The sequence below is a fragment of the Crassostrea angulata genome, chromosome 6, assembly GCF_025612915.1.
Source record: "Crassostrea angulata isolate pt1a10 chromosome 6, ASM2561291v2, whole genome shotgun sequence".
NCBI classification, from domain to species: domain Eukaryota; kingdom Metazoa; phylum Mollusca; class Bivalvia; order Ostreida; family Ostreidae; genus Magallana; species Magallana angulata.
In genome coordinates, this window is record NC_069116.1 from 49,942,382 (window position 1) to 49,969,207 (window position 26,826).

A 26,826-nucleotide genomic window follows, 5' to 3' on the forward strand; every position below is an offset into this window, starting at 1 on the left:
TATTTTATGCATATGAACTTTAATAATTTATTTTACGTAGTTAAGAATATACAATCTAATTATACGAAAAATTCCGTGCTTCCATATTTGCTAATTAATTTCAAACAAGTTTCCTGAAAGTATACATGTACATGTACATGTTCTATACCGGGTAAATTTTGGAGAGCAGTGAGGATTGTTCTACTAACTATCAAGTACATGTACCTGACTTACATTGTACCCTCCCTTACATCCTTGGCCTCCGGACCACGGCTGATACTGTTCCTGTTTACTACATGTACTAGTATATGCATGCCACCGAAAAGTGGATGTAGAGTGTAAAACGTTTATTTAACACATGAACTTGTGGACAGGGCCGTCTTTCGTCCCTCCTTTTAAAGCAAAATGTTTGTAAGAGAGTTTTCTCATGATTTACTATTAATATTAAAGCGAACGCAGATCTAGTATTTTCCTCCAAGGAGAGGGAATCACCCCCTCCTCTTTTTAACTTGCAAATTCGGAGCGCACGTATGATGTGAAGTCGAGACCTGGGAGTCTACAATCAATGTTACCAAGTAAGAGAAAACTGGACAATTTTACAAAAAAAGACATTTTTAAAATATCCCCAGTGTCATTTTCTCATTCATGTCCACTGTAGTTGATTTTCACCCAGAATTATGCATGGGTTGCATAAATAGAGCTCATGGATCTTTAGGTCAAGATCTTGTAAATGAAAGGTGCCTACAGGTTTATAAGATTTAATATATGAATTCTTTTAATGATGCTTCATAACAGTAGCTTTGTTTGATAGGGTGTACCGGGGCCTTTATGTTTGGTAAACACAATGAAAAGTCATGTTTTAAACTGTCATTTTCAATGAAATATGAAGGAAATAAGGAACAAATTTCGGAGTTTTGCCCATTTAAGACTTATAAAATGATGTTAAATAGAATATAGGGATTACTTTTTTCATAATTAATATATAATGTCAAGAAATTATTTACTTTTCTAGGGGTAAAAGATTTTTCAAATCAATTATGACGTCATAATGGTTCTAGCACCAAAAATACACTCTGGAATCATTTACTAGATCTTGACCTTAATATGTACATGTAAGTCCTGTTTTGATTCTCTGTAACGCATTTTTTGCTACGGACCTTTTCAGCATTTCTAAATTAAAGTCTAAACAACTATACCTGTTGGTAAATCTAAATTATGTTGTAGTTGCTATTGTCTGTTTTAGAACTTAACTAAGAAAGATAACCCTGAAAAGATGAATATAATAAGTGACATAATATGCTAAATTTGATTCAGCATCATTTTCTTTTATATAGATACTTCTTGAATACAAAATCATTATCTATATATGTTTCGAATGTCTTTAATTCAAATGATTTTACAAGCGAAGGATTTTTTCTATTGTTGAGAGCAGGGTCCCTGTGTATAATTCAATACTCCCCTACAACAGAAAAACATACAATCATATATACTAGGCAATTTGAAATGAAATTAAGATATCTGGTATACATACATTTACTGACTAACATTTTTAAATTTTCAATGAGTTAATTATTCATGGACTTATCGACAATTAAAAAAAAGTTTATTAGTAAAAGACATGTATCAAGGAGGCTGCGTGGTTAAACATTACATGTACCCGTCAGGTCTACAAAATTAATGAACAATGAATTTTTTAAAAATACCCATTCAAAAAATCCTTATAATTTAGCTTAAATTTTTTTAATTTTTCAATATCTTAATTCAAAGGTCTTCTTTTAAAAAAGATTAATTAAGTCTAAAAACGGCCATGATCATCCAGCCCCTTTAAGTGATTAGCCCGACCTGCACTCCGCCAGACATTTGTTTGCGTATGTGACACCGTTCTCTCCACACACGGGCCTCAGGATCTTGGGACATTTACAGAGGCGGACGCACTTCCCCTCGTGTTTGATATCCACCCCTCTGGAGAAAAATTTTTTTTAGTTCAACATTGGTTTTGAGAACGAGGTGAATTTATACATCTGGCTTATTACATGTAAATGTAGCCATTCAAATCACGTGTTACACCAGGTACAAGAGACAGAGAAAAAAATTAGAATTGTATTATTTTTTACAAAAAAAAAACATACCAGGCATAGGAGAGTCAGACGGGAGTAGTATTCAAAATTTTGTTGTCTCTTACAAAAGATCAAACCGTACACACGCTATAGCTTTGTTTGAACCAAAAATCTAATGGAGTTTGAATGTCGCTGCTTTTTAAGGTGATGTTATACTGAAAATTTAAAACGGGTTTTCATTGCGTCAGAATATGTTTGATGCGTCGTGATTCAATCCTTGGTAATATGTGTCTTGGGCGCTATCTTTTGAAGAAAACTATAGACTTCTTACAGTAACTGTTGCATTTGTAGTTTTAAGGATTACGTTTACTCAAGAGCGAAAAAAGTCCACTAATAGGAACGAAAAACTTCTTATTGTTCATTGTAACCCTACTATTGTAGTGCTATTTTTTTCACTTTCAATTAACTAGGTCAATGACCTACTTTTTATGCTAGTGACCTCTAAATGTTTATTGTTGTGGACTATATATGATATGGGCCTAAAATGGCCCCCTAAAATGAACATCATCATTTTACTGTAATTCTTTGATTTTTCAGTTCAGATATATATGTGATGTGTTTAAATAACATTCATTTTGATTCAAGTGCCCACAATATAGAAATATGGCATCGTAAAGACAACCTTTTCCCGCCATTTTTGCATTTTTAGCATAAAACAGCTTGTTTTCAAGCAGTTTTTCTTTCAGAAAACATAGAGCGCATGCTTGAACAAACAAAATATTTTAATCAGAGATGTATCTAGCCAAGACTAATAAGTGACAAAAATTTTTATCTTGTTCAAGCATGCTTTCTATGTTTCCCTTTCGTAAAAAGATAAGAAAAATGTCAATTTGATTGAATTCTAAAAATAGCGTTACTTCTGACGTCATATACTGCCAGTGAGTGCAAATAAATCAAATAAATATATGAAAAATATATTTTATATCAACTCTTCTAAAAAATAAGTTAACTTTTTAATGTACCCGAAACACTTAAAAAATGGCGAATTATGGGGGCCAATTTTAACTCATATCGTATATAGTTCTTTGTCAAAATTGTCCACCCTTTCCAATGTTTTCTTTATTTGGCAATTATAAGAAATAATAAAACAATTTGTTGGTTGGAAAATAATAAAATACGAATAGCTTTTCTAAATTCATATTTCAATGACTCATAGTTTAGATTTAATTTAGTCCGAATTTCCTCTATCAATTTTCAAAATTCTACCGATTTTTGATACCAAAAAACCTAACTAATAGGAGCTCCAAACCATTAGTTGCAAAAAACTTTCTATATTGTCTGTATTCTGTTGATATTAACATTACATAAGGTCAATGATCAAGTTTTTGAGATATTCTATCTTGATTAAATTTGATGTAATTTAAATACCCCCCCCCCCCATTGCATGCCAGACAAAGATATAAAATTATATACGATATAATACAACCAATAATATGTAAAATGATATGAAAAAAAAATAGAAAATTTTTGCAATTGCATTGCTACAGAAGTTTTAAGATGAAAAAATTCGTACGAATTTCCTCTGTTTCAATTTTCATCCATCTTTGTCGTAGCATATCTTCCTCAAATAAACAAAACATGGAAAATAATATTTATATTAGTAAATAACATTGCTATTTTAAATTTGTGCTTTTAAAACAACTTTTGACCATAGGTATTGAACTTTTTTTTTGAAATCTCAAACCCTGAGAAAACGTAATCCTTAATAGGGGTTTAAAACTTGACTTTATCTTTAGGAATGTGTCCCCGTTTTGTACTTTGATTACTTCAAAATGAAGCTATCCTTATATTGAAGAAATAAATTCAATCTAATGATATTTTATCACAGAAAGCCAATATATTGATAGCGTAAGGAATCGGGGTGTTTTATTTTTAGATTGACCATCAAAGAAAAACAACCATTCTTTGCAAGGAGTGGAATAGTCAATATTTTTATTAATTTTTTTAATGGAATTAGTAATATTTAAGACTTTTCCCATGACTTAGAAAAGAAAGTGTTATATTATATTTGTATCTTTTTCTAAATTGTTTCAATGAACCATATGGATTTTTTCTGTATAGCTTTCATACTGTCGTTACAACAATAAAGTGTTTCCCAGGAAAGGTAAGATAAAAATTGGTAAAATCAAAAAGTTGCTGTATGTCATTGGAACTGTCGCATTTGTATGAAACAACATAAAATACATAATTCATTGCATTGTTTAAAAATTCGAACTTAAGCTGGTTACATACGCCATTTCTGCTTCACATTTGTTTTTGTAGGTTTGATCGTCCTGCCCACAAACCGGTCGGTCTTCTGACGAACAAGGACCATCCATTGCTGCCACTGTGAGGGTCACAGCCAACAGCAAACACAGGGCTTGGTAACAGTCCATTGCTTTAAATAAACGTGAAATGCAATAACCAAATACCCATGAATTTCACATCACATTGATATCCAGAAATATCAGTCTTTTTACCCTTTTGTGCTTCGACGCTGTTACTGTCTAATGTTGAATCAGAGAGGACAGTTCCACGCAGACTGCTATTGTTTTATAGGCTTTTTGTATGAGTTGCATTGTGTGATGTTTTATTATTGAATTGATTTACAAAACAAATTGCTGGCCATACCAAAATCATCACACAATCTAGAATGAACTCCAGGATACAGTGTTATTTCCCTGTATGAAGTGTAACGTAACAGTTGGTGGAACTCCATCTCTGATTGCCGTAGAACTCACGCTACCAAACAGTAATCACAAATCTATTGGATTTCGCTGGTGTTATGTTGAATAAGAGCATGCTTATGTCTCTTTCATGTCATGGTCATCTATAGTTACTGAGTTTTCTAAATCTAAATAATTCATTTAGTGACTGCATATGCTGTCACTTATGTCGTAGATGATGTTTGAAGATGTAATCTGTCTACATTAGCCAAGAATGACTCTTTGTCACTCAAACTTTGACATAGCTGCTTAATTATGTAGTAACCTAATCTACTGAAAATCAGAGAGAGAGAGAGAGAGAGAGAGAGAGAGACTTTGCATTTTGCAGCGAAACTATTTAATAAAAAGATAATCACTAATTTCATTCACATGTTATACTATGGTTGTACAATCATGTTACCCTTCGAGTAACATTTCTTTATTCGGAAAATAATGTCATATTGGGATATGAAAAACATCGAAAAATACATTACAAAGCATGTCCATGACAATGACTTTCTAACCTTGTTAACAAACATATCTTGACAAAAAAGGTCTTTGGGTTTAATTTATTAAAACAATTTTCCATGTATTTAAAAGCGCAAACCAGAAGGCTGTCATCAATCAGTTCTTCTTTCTGAAAAAAAAAATCCAAAAAAAAGTTTTCATTCCCGTTAATATCTGGGGAACTTGTAGAATGGCTCAAACAAATTAAGATTGCAAAAGCTTAGTATTTTCTTTTTCATTTTTGGTGGTTTTAAAATAATTTATTCCTTTATTCCTGTGTATGTACTTACTACATGGTCCTGGGAAGAACATTACCCCTCTGAAATACAGTATAGATCATAGCAAATGATAGCAATGCTTAATGATAAAATATCGGTATCTGTACAAATGTATAACTTAAGAAGGCTGTAATATAAAATATAGCTACTATATAATATAACAAATACACACATTATATAGAATGTGGATGTGTACGTTTTTTAATGAACATCATTTTAAATGAACTTATCCAAAATGCTCACGCGTGCATAGACTGGTTTAATCATTGTATGTATTTTGACATAAAAATGTTTGAAGTACTCACGCGCATTCGGCGAGGCATTTGTTATCGTAGGTCACTTTGTTCACTCCGCATACAGGTTTCATAATCTTTGGACAAGGGCATTTTTTGCACTCTCCTGGTTTAGCGATCGGAACCCCTCTAGATGAGAGAAAATGTTAATTTAATTGGTTCAAATCTATTATGTCATATTTTTGCAATTTCTTTTTTAAAGGAATTTTGTGATGGTTTTAATATCACGCCTTTGGCATAGAAGGTAAAGACATGATTTTAAGTTAAATTTTGCACTGGACTGTTAAGTTCTTTAGTTTATTTATTCAGAAGTTAAGAGGCTGGGCGGTCAACACATTACCCATTAGATTTGCTTTAAAATTTTAAATATGATATTAAATTTGATCATTTAAACAATAAAATGCTTTCTTTGTTGATTCATTCGGGAAATGAAGATAGCGACATTGCAGAAAAAATACATAACCCGCTAACGCGGGTTTTGTAATTTTTTTTCTGCAATAACCGCTTCCTTCATAACCCGAATGATTCATCAAAGAAAGCATTTTATTGTTTGAATTAACATCTTTCTTTTAGCTAATTGATAATGAAAAGTAAGTAAAATTCACTGTTAATGTACGTAAGTACGTTAGCTAAAAGAAACAGCCAAATCGTGACTGAGTCTGACAACATCATGATTATTTCGCGCAGTCCGTGATTTTCCTAGGTCGTTGTAGGTTTGGACCAATCGACAAGCAAGGCGTGCCGATATCTATCCTGTCATTTTCTTGTCAGTTTCAGCCGCTGTAGATTTCGACCAATTGAGAAACGGGGCGTGTAGATTTCAGTCTGGCTGTTTCTATAGAGCTATGAATTAACTATAAGTTTCCGTAAGAAATAGAGGGAATCTTACTTTGTGGATGTAAATATAGAACTATTAACTATTGAAAAAAAAAAACTTCCAAACATTTAAGATTTAAATTTTTTAATCTTTTTTTAAGATTTTCCTATACAAGTATCTTAATACATACTTCTTTATCTAAAGGAGATTAACATGGACAAAAATTACTACGACTATCTAGCCCTGTAATCAGTAAAATCAATCGTATTATTTTCTTAAACTACGTATATATAAGAATGGAAACGGCCGATCTTTATTGAGTTTGGAATCTGCATGTCTCCATTGTTATTGTTGATAGAAGATATGCACATTTAAAATTATGAGGTTTATTTTTGTTTTAAAAATTAGTTACTTCTTTTCTGATGTCAGATGTATATTTCTATCATTTAACATACGTACACCAAGTTTATGTCTTATCCATTTGCTTTTCCAAATTCATGATAATATAATTTAATTCTGGTTGTAACGCGCTTTCTGATTGGCTAAAAAATTATTTTATATCGTATAAAGAATGTTGCCTACGTCATAGTAAGACTAACGTCAAAAACGTATCAATACGCCTGACGTTACGTTTGAATTTTGTACAATTTTACATCATTTTAAAGGTCAAATGACCGTTTTTATCTACAGTGAAGAGTAAAAAAATTAAATTATAAGCAATGAATTCAATATTTATTAGTTTTATACGATATAAAATGGTTTGAAACAGTTTACGCTTTTTTATAAACCGCTTCGCGGTTTATAAAGCGTAAACTGCCCCAAACCATTTTATATCGTATAAAACAAATAAATATTGAATTCATTCCTTAAGTATTTAATTACGTTTTATGGAAAAACAGTTTCAGTGTAATATATAATGTTTGGCTTATTAATCCCATCTCGTTTAAAACTCCATTAAAAAAAATAAGAAACATATAAAAATATTGAAATTGATCATGAGTAAGACAATAATATGCCTCAAACCTCAAAATGATTATTGTACTCTATTTTTCAATTTTGAATCTTTAATTATTAATATTGCTTATATATATATTATATTATTATATATATATTATTATATATATATATATATATATATATATATATATATATATATATATATATATATATATATATATATATATATATCAACATACTTAGCTTTAGCCATACACACGTTGCCGTAGGTTTTGTTGTCGACTCCACATACGGGCTTCCAGTCAGTAGTGCAGACTTGAGGTCTTGGGGGGCTCCTAGCGTCACACAGTGCGACGGCGGCCAACACAGCTCCAACGATTATCAGTCCGGTCTTCATATCTGTCAAAACGGAAGAATGGAGCAAGAGTCATAACTAGCGTGTTGTCATTACTGCTGTTGAAATAGTAACACTGATTTGTACCGGCATAATTTTCGCTACTATGCTGTTTGAAATTTGCGAAATTTTCTTGCTTACGAATAAGATTTTGCATTGAATTTTTACTGCAATTGAAACATAAGATTTCCTACCTGTATACACTTGTGTGAACGAACAATTGTGTGCTACATGTTTACAAACTGTCCATATTTATAGGGGATATATCCCATTACGTGATTTTGTTCATAATTGTCCAACTACTGCCCAAGGCTAATAATTGAGGGTCATTTTGTGACATCTGGAAATATTATAATTATTATTAAGCTTTACAGCTGCTGTTTTCGTCAATGAATGAGAATCATTTTTCATTTTAGAGTAGAGTTTATTTATAGGCGTGTATCATATGCAGACCTATTTACATGTATGTATCTAAACATGCTTATTTCACAGATTTGAACCAGAAGATGGCGGTCAAGGGAAATATCTATTATCTCAGAGAAAACCAAGACGGGATCTATTTTATTTTCAAAAGTCACTTAACTTTTTGAAAATGATATTACTTTACTAATGCAGATTATATTATAGCATTAAAGCTATACACGCGATAAAAAAACCCCTAAGTGTTGGGCTGTAAAGTAGGATTGCATGAATTGAGAAAAATGTTGAGTCATGAGTAATAATACTCTTCACAAAGTACTGCATACTAAATCATTGTAATTATACATTTCCCTCCTCTTACATTATATTGCAATTCATATGTTTGTTTAAAACAATTCAAATATTATTAAGATGCTGACCCTCCACTAATCTAAAATTAGCTCTCAACGCCACTTGATAAATTAATAATAAAAAAGAGGAATTTCTTTCCAGGCAGGAAATTTAAAACTAATATTGTATTTCTTTTTAAGGGGGATGTGTGGCCATTTTGTACATTTGAGGATAAGATTTTAAACATTTCTAGAACTGGCTTGTTTCTCCCCAAAACTTACCAAAACTGTTGCCAAAAGATATAAATGCAATAGATATGAGATTGTTTTGTATGCAAATTATGCATACAGGAACAGGACATTGCCTTTTTAAATCACCTAAAACAGCAGTCGAACTGCGCAGCTACAGACTTATTTTGAAGATTTAAAAATCTAAAAAAAATATGAAGAGGGTTCACTGGTGTCCTATCTAAAGAGTAATAGGAAAATCGTAAATCAAGTACAGTCGTTTTACTGGTAACGAATATTTGCTAGTAACGAATAATTTTTAGAAAAATTATTGGTGAAAGACGAAGTTAAGTTTCAAAAAATCCTAGCTAGGTAATTATAAAACAGAAATAAATATTCTATCAGTGTGTGAAGTTGTTTGACATTTGCACGATTATTTACCGTATTGTTTACAGATTAAAAAGGGGACCCAGATATATTTACATCTACCATGTATAATTTCCTCTTTTTTCTTACGGAAAATACAGTCAATTCATAGGTCTATAGAAACAGCCAAACTGAAATTGACACACCCCATTTATCGATTGGTCGAAATCTACAGCGGCTGAAAGTGACAGGACTGAAATTGACACGCCCTGTTTATCGATTGGTCTGAATCTACAGCGACCTAAGTAAACTCACGGACTGCACGAAATAATCATGATGATGCCAGACTCAAAGTCTCACAAGAGACGATTTGGCTGTTTCATTTAGCTAACGTACTTATGTACATTAACAGTAATTTAGTGAATTGTACTAACTTTTCATAATCAATTTATTAATTAGTTAATGAAAGATGTTAATATAAACAATAAAATGCTTTCTTTGATGATTCATGCGGGTTATGAAGGTAGCGATCATTGCAGGAAAAATTAACATAACCCGCTAACGCGGGTAATGTATTTTCCCTGCAATGTCACTACCTTCATATCCCGAATGAATCACCAAAGAAAGCATTTTATTGTTTAAATGAGCTGCCGGAAGTGCAAGGCAGAAAAAAACGAAAGTGTGAAAACAATTAAGCCTAACTAAGAAAATAAGTTTGTTATTGGCACCTATCTAGTGGATCATTATCAATTATGATCCATTTAATAAGATTATGCATAATATCAAATAATTATTGCGCTTTGAATGAAATTACGACTTCAAATAGAACCATAGGTAGTTTTCCTAGTAACGGTTCATTGCGATAGAAGCATCATTTGGCTGATAAATAAAACAAGATTATATTGCTGTTTTATCGACTTCAAAAAAGCATTTGATACTGTAGAGCGTCTTAAACTTTGGCAAAAACTTGATATGTATGGTATCAGAGGAAAGTTATTAAATGTTATACGTTCTATGTATGAAAATATGAAATCCTGTATTAAGACACCAAGAATGTTATCTGATGTTTTTGAAAACTCACTTGGTCTTCTTCAAGGGGAGGTATTGTCCCCCATTCTTTTCTCATTTTATTTTAATGATTCAGAAATGGAGTTCATTAAGAATTGTAATGTCCCTTTGCAAGTACAAGAGTTAAATCTTTTTACGTTAATGTATGCTGATGACATGGTGTGTTTTGCAAAATCTGTACATGAACTTCAACTAATGTTGAACACGTTGTATGATTACACTTTAAAATGGGACTTGGCCATTAATACGGATAAAACAAAAGTTGTAGTATTTAGAAATGGAGGTAAAATCCATGAAAACGAAAAATGGCATATACATACTGACCATATAGAAGTTGTAGATAAATTTATGTACCTTGGTGTTTTATTGAACTATAATGGGAATTTTAATGTAACACAAAAACAATTAGCCAGTCAAGGTAGAAAAGCAATGTTTTGTCTAAGATCTAAGGTTAGTCAATTGAATTTAAATGTGGAAACTATGTTCTCTCTTTTTGACACTTATGTAAGTAGTATATTGAATTACGGATGTGAAGTCTGGGGAAACCACAGTGCGGGTGACATTGAGAAAATACATTTAGAATTCATAAAAAATGTTCTGTGTGTTAGAAAAAATACAAATACGTCTATGGTGTATTTTGAAACTGGCAGGTTGCCTTTGAGGATTGTACGCTATTTTCGGATTTTTAAGTTTTGGTTTAAATTATTACAAAGTAAAAATTGCATTTTGAGGTCATGTTATGATAAAATGTTAGAAGAGTGTGAACACAAATTGAAAAATGTATCAAACTGGGTGTCAAAGATCAAAGACAAATTGTTTGAAATTGGTTAAGGCTACATCTGGGCTGACCAACACAAAATATGTTATAAAAGCCATTTTTTACTTATTAAGCAAAGAATAATTGATACTTTTGTGCAAACTCTTTTTGCAGATATGAATAGTTCATCTAGATGTATGTTATATAAATATATTATTGACCATTTTTCACTGCAATATTATTTGGTGAAACCCATTCCTTGTATTTACAAAAAACAACTCAGTAAAATCAGAATGTCACATGATTTATCCATAGAAAGTGGACGCCACAGAAATATTGTGCGAAATAACAGAATATGTGAATTTTGTAGATCCGAAATTGAAGATGAATATCACTTTGTCTTAATATGTCCACGATACAACAATTAAGAGCCAAATATATAAAAAATTACTATTGGAAAAAACCATCAATGTATAAATTTATACAGCTATTATGTGTAAACAATGTTAGAGAACTCTGTAACTTAGGAAAATTCTTGCATCATGCCTTCAAACTACATGTTGACTAATATACTATTTTTATAACAATTGTTGTAATTAAATTGATGTGTTGAATTGACATTCTCCAATGCTATCATCACTGTATTACATATGTATTGCTATTACCATTTGTTAGTAAATCCATGCAATGTGCTGCACATATTAATTATAAAAATTTCATATGCAATAAGATGTATGTCTTACGCAATTAAGAAAGTTGAAAGGCTGGATATACAAAACAAAGGCAAATGACAGTTACTTATCATCAATTACTATTATAGAGTGTTTCTATGAAAATTCAATTTCATAAAGTAACGCAAATAAAAATTCTGCAAGTCCAGTTACAATTTGACTGTAAAACGGTATGACAAAAATAACGATCATATTATTTGTTTAAAAGACATATTCCCACATTTATTTTTCCTTCTTCATTTATAAGTCTATTAACACGTACCTCTAGTATATTTTTGAAATTAATTCGCCTCAAAATATTCGGTCATAAGTAATATAGGGCACTTGATTCGATACAGGAAAACGAATTCTAAACTAGGAAAATGGAGGGGGTATTGAAATTACTATCTCCATAATTCATCCTTTATATTTTCGGAAGTTTAATACTACAGTTTAGAAGGACAAAGGTACCTGATTTAAACAAAAAATAAAAACATTTGGAATTCCGTTGATATTAGTCGCATGCACGACGAAACCGCATACTGGTTCGTTACCGGTAAAACGACTGTACAGTGATATTGAAAAAACGAGCTGGCCATACAATATTTTCTCCAATGGTATGTTAAAAATCTGAAAGGGTTTCATCACTAACCCTATAATCACTTCATTATAAAAAAAATTACTTTGCCAAACATTCAATTATCATAAACTTTAAAATAAGCATAAGGTGTGGGATTATTTTCTCGCACCGATGTTCTAAATTGTCATACATGTATTGTTTTTGATAAACATTACTAACGTATTTTATTTTTACATCATGTTTGCTTAAAAGCACATGCAATTGAAGACAGTTAAAAATTTTATACATTGATCTCCAAAATCAATTTATATTAATCAATTTCGGAAATCATAAATCGTTTCTGGCACAGCACAATGTTCCAGATAAGTAATAAATTTGACGCATACATAAAAAGAACAAGGCAAAGCGATGCAGTTCATAGTATATTTGGATAATAACAATATTCCCAGTTGTTCTTTATTTGCAAATTTTCAACTACACATGCTTCTGAGAAAAAAAAAATTTTTAATCGAAAAACAGCTTATCAAGTTAGCTGAGAATGCATTTGGGTTCTTTTATAAATTGCTCCCATTTTAGCTTAAAACAACTACTTGTTATAAATTATGTATATTAAAGTATTAATTATTTCGACGAAACCCTGAACAATTATTCTTCGTCACCAGTTACTATATTTGGATACGTGTTTTGTCTATGATTAAATTTGGGAAACATTTTAAGCAATTGCTTAGCGGTTTGTTAAAGTACCCGTTTTTGTCATCTGTCAATGCGGTATCAATCTGGCATAAACCTTTCAAAATACGCTTCAAAATAAAATGCATCCACGATAATTATTTACCAACATCTTTACAAATCGTTTATCTGCCATCACTTTCAATTATTTCCTTGGCTTTTAGACATTTGCCTTTTCCTGTTACAGTCACAGGTCGTCGAGGTTTTGCTGCAACTTTGACGGACTTTGAATGTTGTTTCTTCCCTACGAACTGTCTCATAAGATGCATGTACTTTATCAGACCCATTAACTTTCCCCGATCACCCGATTCAATAAAAATCTTCATCACCGAATAACAGAGTTTTGTAAACTACATATAGATTCAATTATAGTATATTGTATTTTCAGGTGAGTAAAAGTATGATTTAGTACTATCAACATACTCGGCTCTTGCCAAACATGCGTTGACGTGGGTTCTGTTGTCGACCCCACACACGGGGTCCCAGTCTGCTGTGCAGGGTTCAAGTATTGGGAAGGCCCATTGCCTCGCTGAAGGCGACCGCAGTCAACACTACTCCAACGATTATCAGTTCGCCCCTCATTTCTGTCAAACCGGAAGAATGGAGCAAGAGACATAGCTTCTGTTGAACAAAACTGCAGCTTGAATAATGAAACTAGTTCGCGGCGGATACTTTTTGCGACTATATGAGGTACGGTAGTCGCAATCTTTGCTAAATTGTCTCGCCTGCAAATAAATTTTGGTTTACGGTATGTTTATATTCAAAGTTAGCATTAAAGGTTGTATGGGACACTTCCATGTTGTTTTTCGGAAAAAAAACATTAAAAAAAAATATGTAATTATATAAGTACATGTAGTTTATTTCCCAAAATCGTCACCTATCTCCGTAGCGCAGCGGGTTAGAAGGTTTACATCAAACCTGTAAGTGATGAATTCGAATCCTGCTGGAGGTTTTACAATTTTTAACCCTCTAAATATTTTTAAAAGCTTTTTTTTTTTTTGGTTAAATATTGTTCAATTTGAAAAATCTAAACCGGTTAAAGTATTTCTTAGATCCTGATTATTATAGGCAGATGTCCCATACCATTTTACCGCGAAAGCGGTTCTACAATGTCATAATTTCAATTACTTTTGTTTGTAAATTCAATTTTTAATTGAAATTTCATTTTGTTACTAGGAAACATAAGAACTCTTCCCCGTATACACCCAGTGTGAACGAATGTTTGGTACATGTATATATATGTTAGCTAGCCGTCCATTATAAGGAATATATCCCATTGTACGCGTTTAATCTTTGATTGCACGATGTCTTTAATGGTTTTTAATTGGGGGTTATAAATTTATATATGATCATTCTAAGAGGTGTCGTAAGTTGGGACAGCTTCGAGAAACTCTCTTATGACTAAGATGTGTCCTAAGATATATCTCGGATACGTCTCAGTCTGAAGATAGCTTCATGGACATTGCCCTCTGTTTATTCTCGAGCGTCTCCGTAGAATTTTGCAGTAAAATTCCATGGAGTCTCCTAAGTGCATGAATAGTTATACGATATTTTGACTGTTAAGACTTAACAATATCGAATATTATAATTATAATGAGGCATAAAGGAGTCTACTTTATGATTTTAAGGATGTTGAATGTTCAACAAATTAACCATCAGATCTACCTTTTTAAGATATGCATTTGTTTAGCTTTAACTATTATTTAGTAAATAAATAGTCAACATATTTCACTGTATGTTTTAAGTCATGGTTCTTTCTTTATTCTAATATTGAGCTTGTAATAAAAATGTATTGATAACAGGTTTTTTTTTTAAGAATAAGCGAAATGTTTTTCTCGAACATCTAACAAAACAAACTAATGGTACATATTAATTTTTATTTGTATCATGTTGCATATATAAGTATTTTACATTCACACTTGTACATACTACATGTAAATCTTAAAAATATTGCTGCTTGATGAGTCATCGTTCTCCATTGTCAAATGCGGAAAAATTCCAACTTTTTGCAATATTGTTATCTGGTTCCTGGAACGACAAAAATATGTTTATGATGAATGCCATGGCTTCAGACTTAAATACACGATTAAAAAATAAAACGTTTAAATTTTTTTCCTTTGCGAGAAAAATGTGGTCTTTTTTTTCAAAAACGTTTTCCTATGAGGTCTTTTTTTAAACTTAAGCAGCGTGCAATTAATATATTATGTTCATATGAATATATTTTTTATAAAAAGAAAGACCATTTGATAATGTCAGAAAATATGAGCAAATGTATTGACTTGAAAAAAAAGGAACTCTGTTGGATTTTTGCAAATGAATTTCTAATTATTTACAACACGTCTCAAAATGATACATACCGCACGATCCGGGCCTAAAGCCGACCAAACTACAAATATAAAAGTACAATTTATCTCATCTGTGTTTATTCTTGTACAGATTTTAACATATAACGCGAAACTGTTCTTTTTTTTTACACAGTCTTATTTTTAATGTCTTATTTCCTATAATGTGATCTGACTCATGAACGTGCTGCATTTGTAAAATGTAGCGAGTTATATCTGGGGGAAAAAATCACATCGTGTAAATAGGTCTGTAAGAAACATTAATTGTACATTTTTTTGTTTTATTAACTTACTCGCATTTAGCTAAACATGCGTTGTCATATGTGACACCATTGGAACCACAGACTGGATGCATGTTTTCTGGACATGCGCATTTGCACTTCCCTTTGTGTGCCACTCCCACGCCCCTAAAAAGGAATTGTATAACGTCTTTAATTGTCCGTTGGTGCTGTGTTTTACTCTAATGTTCCCTGGCTGATATATTTTACTAGATTGATTTTATTAGATTTCCTTAGTTTCAAATGATAAAATCATGCTAATAAAGCGTTTTCATTTTAAACATGGCGCGGGACTGCTTCAACAGATGTAAACTCGCTCGTATACATGGTCAAACTTCAAAACCTGATAGGGGAAATTTGATACAACGTTTAACAAATCAGATACAGTAAATGAGTGATAACTCTGTCATTTCTATGATATATCGCATAACCTTTTGATTCTCGGGAGCTCCATTGGGACAAATGGTTATACGATATACTTGCATGTATTATATACACATGCACTCGTTCCTTAGTATATATGTAAATTATAGAACTCTTCTTCTCCAGATTTATAAAGTCTGAAAATTACCACGAACGATTATCTAGCCCTCTTCATTACAAAAAAATTGTTTTGTTTATTCAAAATGTTTGTACATATACTGTATGTAAAAAAATAAATTGATTATATTTTCACTTTGTCGGTACATTGACTGTACTTACGCCGAGCGAGCCAGACACTCATTGTCATACGTCCTGTCGTTTCGTCCACACACAGGGCTATAATCCGCTGTACACGCAATCTGTTCCGAACAGACCATCGTCCTTACGACAACCAAAACCACTGCCAAAAACACTGCCATTCCTCTAGGCACCATCGTTAGATATGGTGGATGTTAAACTTATCAAATAATGTAAATTCCTAGAGACATGAAAATAAACATGCCCGACATCAAAATAAAATTACTTCCTCGAATTTTTTTTTTTTTTTTACATCTAGGCTTTAATAGATATTTTTGAAGTATCTGAATATACATATGAACAAACCTTTTCCAACTGCAGACGAGAGTCTCTGTGCACTGCGCGTTTACATCATATTTTGGTCATGTAGTCCTGAATAATTGTCTGTAATTATACATTTGAACTAATTTTATCATTATAGAAGTTGATTTCAATTTGACCCACATATCTCACTGTTATGCCACTGACAATGTAAACGCAATAGTTAATGTTCAGCCGTTGACATTTGGTGATGTCGACTTATCTAAATTGATATCTGGAAATGATCATCATTCAAGCCTGCGATTTGTCAACAGTATGTGTAGATCTATTGGCTGATCACCCATTATAGATTTAATTTGATATTATATAGGACTTTCTCAAACAAAAAACACCAATATATCCTATATTGAGTTGATTGTAATACGTACAACTATTGTATAGATATTGTAGATATGTGTATATACTAATATATTGTAAAACATGCAACTGTTGTATTTACCAGCATGCCTTGTTTTATCGCGATCCTGATCCAATAACTTGTTCACCAGTAAATGGGTTGTTATGATAGCTACTCTAGAGCTGGGAATTTTACAATATAAATATCAAATATGTGTTATAAAACATATCAAATTAAAATCTTTCACAGGTCATCGCAAACCACATTTCTTGCAGGGTTTTTATGTAAGCATCGGCACCGTGTTTTAAATGAATATTGTCATCAATAATATTATTTGATTTCAATAATTTATATTAAAATTCAGTCGGTACAAATACAGTTTGCGTTTAAAAAATAATAATGACTAAATGTACATACATAATATTTTTGATTAGCAGTAGCATGCAAATCAATAGTTTATAATTTCTCTATATTATTTAGTAAGATGTGACAATCTATGCAACACTTCACATATTCTGAATATAATAAAGTACATCTATTTTAAGCGTGCGGTCATCTAACTCAATAAATTGATTTGTGTTTCCGAGACCAAAAGTTGTTTGTACCCTGATTTCAATGACTTAAAAGAAATACAATGTTAAAACCTACACAACCACTATACAACCTAACACTGCAGGTATGTAGCTCCCGGTCTGAAAAAATTCGCAAGGACGACCCAGGTCGTCTATTCGAATTTTTTTTAGACCGGGAGCTACAGACCTGTATCTATGTACAACCTTTTCCTGAACTTATTAGCCGAATGAAGGGAACTTTAGGGATGATAAGTTCGTGCAGATTATATAAAATAAAATTAGTTGATCTCGATTCTATTGATAATAAGTCTACTACATGTAACTCAACTCTATTACACAGAACCTTCTTTCAGTTGACGCAGATGCTGACGGCCCGAGGTTCTCAAAATTAAATTATCATTATTACATTTTAATTGACCTATTATCTACATGTATGAATGTCATATATTTGTGGTCCATCACCAACATGCAGCTGTGGTTTAATGGTAAATAAAGGTATCAAAGTGGGCATCGACAGGTGCGAGCCAGCGTATTTAGTCATTTACTTAAAATAAACAAATTATCGTTAATTTTCATCGAATATGACGGTTCCACTTATGTAAATGGAAAATGTAATGTTAACAAAATTAAACACAGCATGTTACCTTTATAAATATAAGCATCAGATATACAATTCGGCATTGCTACTATATGTACTTGAGCTTAGATATACATGTATATTTATAGTTTGGCATATTAGTTTTGTATTTGGTTGCTTTATAATGAAATACAGTTTAGTTTTTGATGAAGAAAATAAACTTTGGCAAGTCAATCCGCATGCGCATTTCCAGATTTTTTTTCCGAGGGAGGGGGGGGGGGTAGGGGGTCCGAGCATATTTTTGGTAATCTTACTACTAGCTACTAGTATGTAAATTTAAGAAATTTGAATTTTCCGAGGAAGGGAGGGGGGCCGGACCCGACCCCCCCCCCCCCGACCCCTACTCCTTCTACATTCTCTTATCTTGTTGCAGAGGTACTTTTCTGAATTAAGCTTATATTCACTAAATTCGGTACATGTAAAATCTTCACAAATTTCGCTCGCTTCGGATATAAAATATCTTCAAAAGACACACTGAAATACAAACAAACGCTCTAGTACGAAAGCCCAGAAGGTTCATTCGAAATACGATCGATAGATTTGGACAAAGTACATTGACCAGCTGAAGAAATAAATATATCTTAATGCATTCGTGTATTTTAAAGTATTTTAAATGTGAGGCGGAGCTTTTAAAAGTCTACAGAGATTTAATATAAACAGTGTACCCCCACCAAAAATTTATATCTCCCGTGAAAATGTTTTTTTTCTTCGGTATGAAAAAAATCTATAAGAGTACATAAATCAAAGATAAAGTACATGCAAATAGAAAGAAAAAGCCAGAATTTTTTTTTCTTATGCCAATACTGGGGTCTGTATTTTACATCATCCTTTATCGTGAACGTACGTCCCATTGCTTATCTCTACTAAAATTTACCCCCCCCCCCCCACCCTAGCCATCCACCCCCCCCCCCCCCCGCAAATTAAAAAAAAACCCAAAAAAAAATACACACAAAAAAAAAAACAACAATCGAAGCATACAACAAACATATTTCATTTTTGCGAGAAGGGTACAGTTAGCTCTATTTATAGCAACCTTTCTGTTTGTGTATACATGTAGGTTAGATGGTCCATCTCTCTCTCTCTCTCTCTCTCTCTCTCTCTCTCTCTCCTCTCTCTCTCTCTCTCTCTCTCTCTCTCTCTCTCTCTCTCTCTCTCTCTCTCTCTCTCTCTCTCTCTCTCTTATTCAGTGCAAATACAAAACTTTAATTTGCCGACGACAAACGGACAAATGTTTAATTTTTATATATGGTTAACGTAATTTTAAATTCTAGGAGTCTGACGAATCAGATGGGGATCCAAAAATGTAGAAAAAAAAATTAAATAACATGCTTTGAGACTTGTTTTACTTTGGAAGCTGTAGTGTATTTGGAAAGCAAACTTTCTTTTCATATCAATATATTTACATCTACCGAGTATGATATACAACTGTATCCTCTTTTTCTTACTTTAGTTAATTCTTATCTCTATAGAAACTAACAGGACTGATATCGACACGCCCCGTTTATTGATTGGTCGAAACATACAGCGACTGAAACTGACAGGATATTGACAGGACTGAAGTCTACACGCCCCGTTTATCGATTGGTTGAAACCTACAGAGACCCGAGAAAAATCACGAACTGCACGCAATTATCATGATAATACCAGACTCAAATTCCCATAGAAGATGATTTGGCTGTTTCTTTTATCTAACTTACCAATTAACATTAACAGTAATATAGTTAATTTAACTTACTTTTTACAATCAATTTATAAATTTAAAAAAAAGGTGTAAAAATAAAGAATAATATGATTTCTTTGATGATTCATGCGGGGTATGAAGATAGCGATCATAGCACAAAAAAAACTATTATATTGACGGATTTTGTTAACAAAACTCATTATTATAGAGTTCTTATATGATAATTCACATATTCATCGACGTTTATTTAATATGAGATAACGTGTCTTTTATTTGTAAGTCAGAGATTGTTGGGATTATATTTCTAGTTTGGTGACGCTGGAATACAGGATTCATATGTATTATTTGATTGGTTGATTTAGATATAAAATCTTGAATTTCGAATTTCGAATGAGCTTTCTGGGCTTTTGTACTCTAGCTTTATCCTTTAACATGATATCTAGTCGTATGAAAGTCGTAAAAATAAACTGATAATCAAGGTTTTCTGCATTTTATTGCTTTGCATGAATTGAAAACATTACCTTTTTCCTAAATCTATTACTATATATAATACGTTTCAAAATTCTACAGCTAAAAAGCAATCATCATGCTAATATTCATTCCTGCGCTATATTTGATAGTGTTTAGACCAAAGTTTAAGCATTCGAAAATTGATTTTCAGATCGCGTTTTGGCTTTGTTGTTGTTACAGAAGGGGTGTCAACAGTGGTATCTTTGGACTGCGGCTGAAAGTTACGGGAGATAACTCTGCCGTTGAGGGGTTGAACTGGCCGGAAGTTGTTGATAAGGTAGTGCTCGCTGTCCGGTTGTTGGTCTTCGTGAAGAGCCCGGAACATTTGTAACTGAAAAAAAAATGTAGTTTTAATGCTGAATGAAAGAAGTCAGATTACAATCATGACTTACACGAGACTGGTTGTTTTTTGTATAACAGTACTATAAACTAAAGTTGTCAATTTTAAAAATTGCATAATTGAGCTGAGTGTTGTTTATTTTGGAGGGTTGGCGCCTTGCGGATACATGTGTATTTCAATATTAACCAATCTGTCGTTTTTAAACTTGATACAATTTTCTAAACGTCTATAGTTTGGGATAAAAATTGTAATAACTGATTAATTCTTATGTCCCACCTGTTGCTCAGAAATTGGAACTGGGTGATGAAACACTGTCCAGATAACACTCTGAAAGCAAGGGGGAGTGGTCAAACTACCGGAGTACCGGAAGTAGTGGGATTCTATGTAGTCGTCGTGGATCGGCAGCAGCTGACCAAGGTTAACTCCGGACAGAACGACGGACGACCCTAATCAAAGACACAAATAAATTATAGCAATGATACAGACACAGAGCAGCTAGCTACACCGCTATTTTCTACACAAAGACACCGAATCAGAGCTACATTAGTATTATCTTAACAGATGTATGCATACTGGAACCGACACGGAGCTACATAGGAGTTGCCTATAGAGAGCTATACCGGTATCATTTAAACGAGCTACACCGGTTATTACATAAACAGAGCTACACATGAAACCGACACGGAGCTACGCCGTATATATTTACCAAAACAGATTAATGTTATCAAAATGGAGCTATTTTACCAAACATATTATCATTACCAAAATCATTAAAGAAGACAGCATCACTAAATTAGAGAAAATACTGAGAGAGTCCAATGTGGCCAAAAGATAATAATATTACCGACAGAAAGTTTCACTAGATATCACATTAACAAAATGATACTTGACCGAGTAGTACCCTGGATAGTATCTTGACAGAACCAACTTTGACAAACACGTAATCGAGGTATCACCAAAACAAAGCCAATACTAGTATATCACCGGAAGGGAATCTGTGCCAATAAATATGATTAAAGAGGACTGGATGGCCGTACACAATTTATTGGTCTTTTTTTAAAAGATATCTGTATTACATGTATGAAAATGCTACAATTTTAAAGCTAGAGTACCAGTATATGAATTTTTTTCATCCAAATACTAGTACTGTACACAAGGCTATTTTCGCCCTTTCCACTTGCGAACAGTTTTGCCCCGTCTTGATTTCGCTCTGACAAAGTTGTGTTTTAAAGGAGATAATTTGAGTTCATGCAATTCGCCCAGTCTTAAAGTTGCCTAGCTGCAGGTCTGTAGCTTCCGGTCTTCCTGGACGACCTGGGAGCTACAGTGCCTCCCATAGTAAAAAACTGCAATTTACAGCGCACAAAAAAATTCTGAGGTCGAATGGCATGTTTAAGAGATAGTCTGAGGCAATTAAAGTGAGGATATCATTAGTAAATTGCATGAAAATGGTACTTACTGTTATATCAGAATTTGTGTGAGAATAAGGTTAATCAGTCCAAAACTAGCGCAATTTTTTGTGCGCCGTAAATTGCAGTTTTTTACTATGGGAGGCACTGTAGCTCCCAGGTCGTCCATCCGAATTTTTTCAGACCGGGAGCTACAGACCTGCAGCTAAAAGTCGCCCAAATACAAGGATGATGAAAGGGCAAAAATAAAACAGGGCGAATATTTCCCTGTATACAGTGATCGATCATATCTGAAAATGTAAGGTAGATGATCTGATGACTAAGCTGACCACACAGCTTCCTTAAAATAAAACAAAGTACTACAGAATTCAATGTTCACAGATGAAAAAATATACATTATTTATGGTATAAACAATTCAAGGAACTCGTAAAAAAGGCAAAAAGGCTCAAGCCATTTCTCACCATGTGTCTTAACATGGCTCAGCTGTTCAATGAGAGGCAATAAGGCGTCATTGTCTTTAGTTGCCACCTGCAATATAGGTTTAAACAAACTGTTAATGCATTCACATAAAGAAGCTAAAAAATAAAGGATTTAGACTTCAATTAACTCACCTCAAACCAGAACCCCAGCACGGCCAAACCGTCCCTTTCCTTGGAGGCCGCATTTGAGAGGTCACCATACTTCTCATTGTAATTAACGATGTGGAGCTGAAGAAGAAAAAATCATAATAAATCAAACGCTATCACGAAACCATGCCATACAAGATAAATAAGAATGATTTATGATTTTTCAATTTTATAATTCTTCAACTGTTGCCTTCCTATACCGAAAGAAAACAGCTATATACTACATTAAGGCATGAGTATACAAGTAGAAGTGACTAATCAACGGTATTTGAATAATCACATATTTCATTTTCTATTCATTACTTTGTGACTAGTAAATCAATGGTTTTTTACTGGTCAGTCAATGACCTCCGACTTATGTACATCAATGATTTGTGACTAGTCAATCAATGATGTGTGACTTATTATTCAATGATTTGGACAAGTCAATTAATAATCTGTAAATAAATAAAAATGATTTGATCTGTAACCATTCAATCAATTAACGATCTGTGGCTAGTGATCAATGATACGTGACTAGTCAATCAATGATTTGTGACTAGTCAATCAATGAATTGTGACTAGTCAATCAATGATATGTGACTAGTCAATCAATGATATGTGACTAGTCAATCAATGATATGTAACTACATGTAGTCAATCAATGATATGTAATTAGTCATATGAATTGTGAGAAAATGATCATCTTTTGTCACTCACAAATGTTTTGAATCAGATAAATTTAGCAACATATCTGTTTGTAATGATCCTTTATACTAAGTACATGTATTAACTTAAATTGAAAAGATATCCGTGCAATTTGGATTTGGTTTGGATTTGAATGCTCTGAATTTGGATCAGGCAATCAAAGTTGTCAAGAGATGGTAAAATTGGTTTTGTCAATATTTTGATTTGACATGAAAGTACACTATGGAAGATATCTTTTGAAGCAAAGATTTCTTAAATTATAATGGTAATCAACCATTATAATGGGGAAAACATAAAAATAACCGATACGGCACTGAATCTCGTAAATGAATCCAAAAGCATGCAATGATTCAAAAAATGTGTTAGAAGATAAAGTAATTGCCTCCAGGGGATATCGGCGTCCATTCAAGGTGTGTTCCGAGCCCCCACTGTTACTGCGGCCCCAGTGGAAGTGGAACTGAGCGGTCCGGAACCTTCCCGGAAGTCCCCCGCCTTCCACGAACAGCTCCCCGCTCGTCACCTTGATCACGGCTATAACAGACAGAACACTGCCGGGGAAAAGTTTAATGTTGCGTGTACATGAAAAATAAATCAACAAATTTACCATCAACCTTGTGGTTTTATTGGAAGGGGTTTTAATTATTTTTTAAGACTTTAGCGACAATGCAAAACCTCAAATAACTTTTCAAAATAACACATATTTAGTTTTGTTACCTCTTCTAAAAGGTTTAACATTCGGATCTATTAATACCCACACAGCTGAAAATAATTCTTATTTTTTCTACCTGTATGTCCATTGTTTACAAGGGTAAGTCCATAACTGCTGACGTCATCAAAGCCAGTGAAGCGAAATGGTACCAGTTGTGAGTCATAATGCATGTCCTCCACCTGAGGGAAGTCGATCGGAGACTGGCGATCCTTACTACATATTGGGTAGTCTTCATACCAGTGCGAGGTCCCTGACAATTTATATTATGATGATTATTTTGACTGATAACTTATCATAATAATGTGCGCAATGGTTTCTAAAACGTGTTCGAATAGATTTTGAGTTTCTTAGTCAAAACGAATGAGCGTGGCACTCTAAGCTTGCTTGCTGGTTGGATAATTTGCAAGGATTTCAATATACTCATAGCATGGCAGAAAATGAGGTAGAATATGGTGACATTGAGCTGATAGAATGTTGCATAATATAATATTTTGTATATGAAATAAAAGAGGCGCTCGCGAACAGCTCTCCTTAAGTTTTTAATTATACTTGTTGTTTATTCATGTAGCACCTTATTGTTTAATATTTGGACGAACGAAGTAAAGGGAGTTTATAAATTCATAAATTTACAAATTGATTAAACACTTCAAATCGCGTTATACAAGAAATGAAATGCTCTTAATGGAATTTGATATACTTTGGATTTTTAATTGTGACACTATTTTTTCTTACCGTGATCTCCAAAATAATGCCATTCAACTGAAAAAAAAATGATATTGCTTAAAATAAATGAAATTAAAGCAAAAAGATCAAATAATTCTTATACGCTGCTTAATGACTAATGATGCAAGCTTAAACATTTTACGATCGATCTGGTTCACTGCATGCTCAAATCATTTCGTAAATTTACTAAAATCATAAAACCACTAGTATTTGAATACACTTGAATAAAACTAAAACAAAAAAGGGGGGTTGACAAAATAAGCGTACTCCAATATTTCAAAAAATATTGATGATAAAAGAAAGGGGATAAGAAGAGGATGTGAAAATAGGAAAGTAAATAGGATATATGCATAAATACACAGTTTTAGTGGCTATTGTCAAGTTACAGTAATCAATTACATATACTGTAGAGAATACGCTATAGCTAGTACTGTTTCAGTTGTGTTCTTTCTGTTTACTTATACAGCGTGGCATCAAGTTCATTGTTTACATTTGCCAAGAAACTGAACACCATTATAATATTTACCCTATACGAAAAAAACCTGAACAATTATATTGTACATAAAGAGATGAATTATTATGAATTACTTTTATATTAAAGTTTTTTTTTTATAATTGTATAATAATTAAAACATTACTTTATTAGGACTAAAATTTATCATAATTTTTTTTTCAAAAATTATCAGCAAAGCTTATAATAAAATAAATAACAAATTATGTTATGAAAATAGCACAGACTATGAGACACATTAAAATACTCGTATATATAACTCATTTCATGTACTGTGGAATCATTACAATTCGTGGTGGCTCAATTTTCTTGGTATTCGTGGGTAACCCATGCCCACGAATTTACATCCTCAACGAAATCTAATTTTAAAAGGTTTAGATTACCTACAGAAACTGAAATCTGACTCATCTTCGAAATCACATCCCCATGAATAAGCAAAAAATCTAAAATCCACGAAAATTGGCCCAACGAAATTAAATGTTTCCACAGTATTCACTTTTGTGTCTTAATGCATGCTTTAAAACTTTTGATAAAAATACAATTAGATATTATAAATTTTAGAATCTGATTACCTGCTCTTGTAAAGAGAATAGCCGAGAATAAATACAGCCAACTAAGCATCCCTCTGGATTCCAGGACAGCACTAAGTAAATCAAACTGAGGCCCTCCGATCTAACCAAAAACCAGCATCCACCCCCTTTTATATAAGTACGTTTTCTACAGGGGCGGGGCATTTTCATTGCTGTTTGCGACCTTCAATCTTTTTTTACCCTGTCAATATATTGACAATCACACACCAACGACCTTTTTTAAAGGACATGTATGAAAAAACGCTTACGCATTACTTCTGAAGCATCTCTTTTTTATTGAACTTTTTTTTAGATGAGTGTAAATCGGATTCTGTAAATTTGAAAAAAATAAAAACATTATAAAAAATTTCAATAAACAGATTATGTTAAGGTAGTAAGGGACATATGTCAATATTAAGGTAGATTAAAGTACATTACAATCAAAATACAATCATCGATTTAGAAACTAAAATTTTACAATATCTGACCAAAGATAAAAATTACCAGTGAGATTCAAACCCATGACTTACAGATTCGTAGTGAATGCTTTAACCCATTGCGCTGCGCTGTTAGGTAACAATTTTGAGAAAGAAAATATCTGTAAAATTGTACTTGATTTTATTGTTTATTTCGATAGGAA

At 32.7% G+C, this 26,826-nt stretch overlaps 2 protein-coding genes across 2 annotated transcripts; both read right to left on the reverse strand.

Annotated features, from left to right (window-relative positions):
- Positions 1–1,346: 1,346 nt before the first annotated feature.
- On the reverse strand, positions 1,347–16,988 carry LOC128187586 (four-domain proteases inhibitor-like). Its single transcript, XM_052858002.1, has 11 exons — positions 16,860–16,988; positions 16,536–16,734; positions 15,849–15,962; positions 15,571–15,599; positions 8,221–8,268; positions 7,872–8,031; positions 5,871–5,987; positions 5,578–5,606; positions 4,329–4,473; positions 1,822–1,941; positions 1,347–1,438 (listed from the first exon to the last, which is right to left on the reverse strand). The coding sequence occupies exons 2-11, from the start codon at positions 16,688–16,690 to the stop codon at positions 1,396–1,398; spliced, it is 960 nt and encodes a 319-aa protein (XP_052713962.1). The 5' UTR covers positions 16,691–16,734; positions 16,860–16,988; the 3' UTR covers positions 1,347–1,395.
- A 3,587-nt stretch (positions 16,989–20,575) lies between these two features.
- Positions 20,576–26,322, reverse strand: LOC128189332 (carbonic anhydrase 2-like). The gene is made up of 8 exons (XM_052860897.1): positions 26,190–26,322; positions 25,116–25,142; positions 24,460–24,633; positions 24,057–24,205; positions 22,973–23,068; positions 22,823–22,889; positions 21,228–21,397; positions 20,576–20,942 (listed from the first exon to the last, which is right to left on the reverse strand). The coding sequence occupies exons 1-8, from the start codon at positions 26,236–26,238 to the stop codon at positions 20,709–20,711; spliced, it is 966 nt and encodes a 321-aa protein (XP_052716857.1). The 5' UTR covers positions 26,239–26,322; the 3' UTR covers positions 20,576–20,708.
- Between the last annotated feature and the right edge of the window lie 504 nt (positions 26,323–26,826).

Coding starts and splice junctions, on each gene's coding strand:
- LOC128189332 (XM_052860897.1), bottom strand. CDS start 26,238: ATGCTTAGTTGGCTGTATTTATTCTCGGCTATTCTCTTTACAAGAGCA. Junction 24,206..24,459: donor TGTAAACAATGGACATACAG/GTAGAAAAAATA, acceptor TGTCTGTTATAG/CCGTGATCAAGGTGACGAGC. Junction 23,069..24,056: donor GACGCCGATATCCCCTGGAG/GCAATTACTTTA, acceptor TTTCTTCTTCAG/CTCCACATCGTTAATTACAA.
- LOC128187586 (XM_052858002.1), bottom strand. CDS start 16,690: ATGGTGCCTAGAGGAATGGCAGTGTTTTTGGCAGTGGTTTTGGTTGTC. Junction 8,269..15,570: donor CTTTAGGCCCGGATCGTGCG/GTATGTATCATT, acceptor AAATATGGACAG/TTTGTAAACATGTAGCACAC. Junction 1,942..4,328: donor AAATGTGAAGCAGAAATGGC/GTATGTAACCAG, acceptor ATTTTTCTCCAG/AGGGGTGGATATCAAACACG.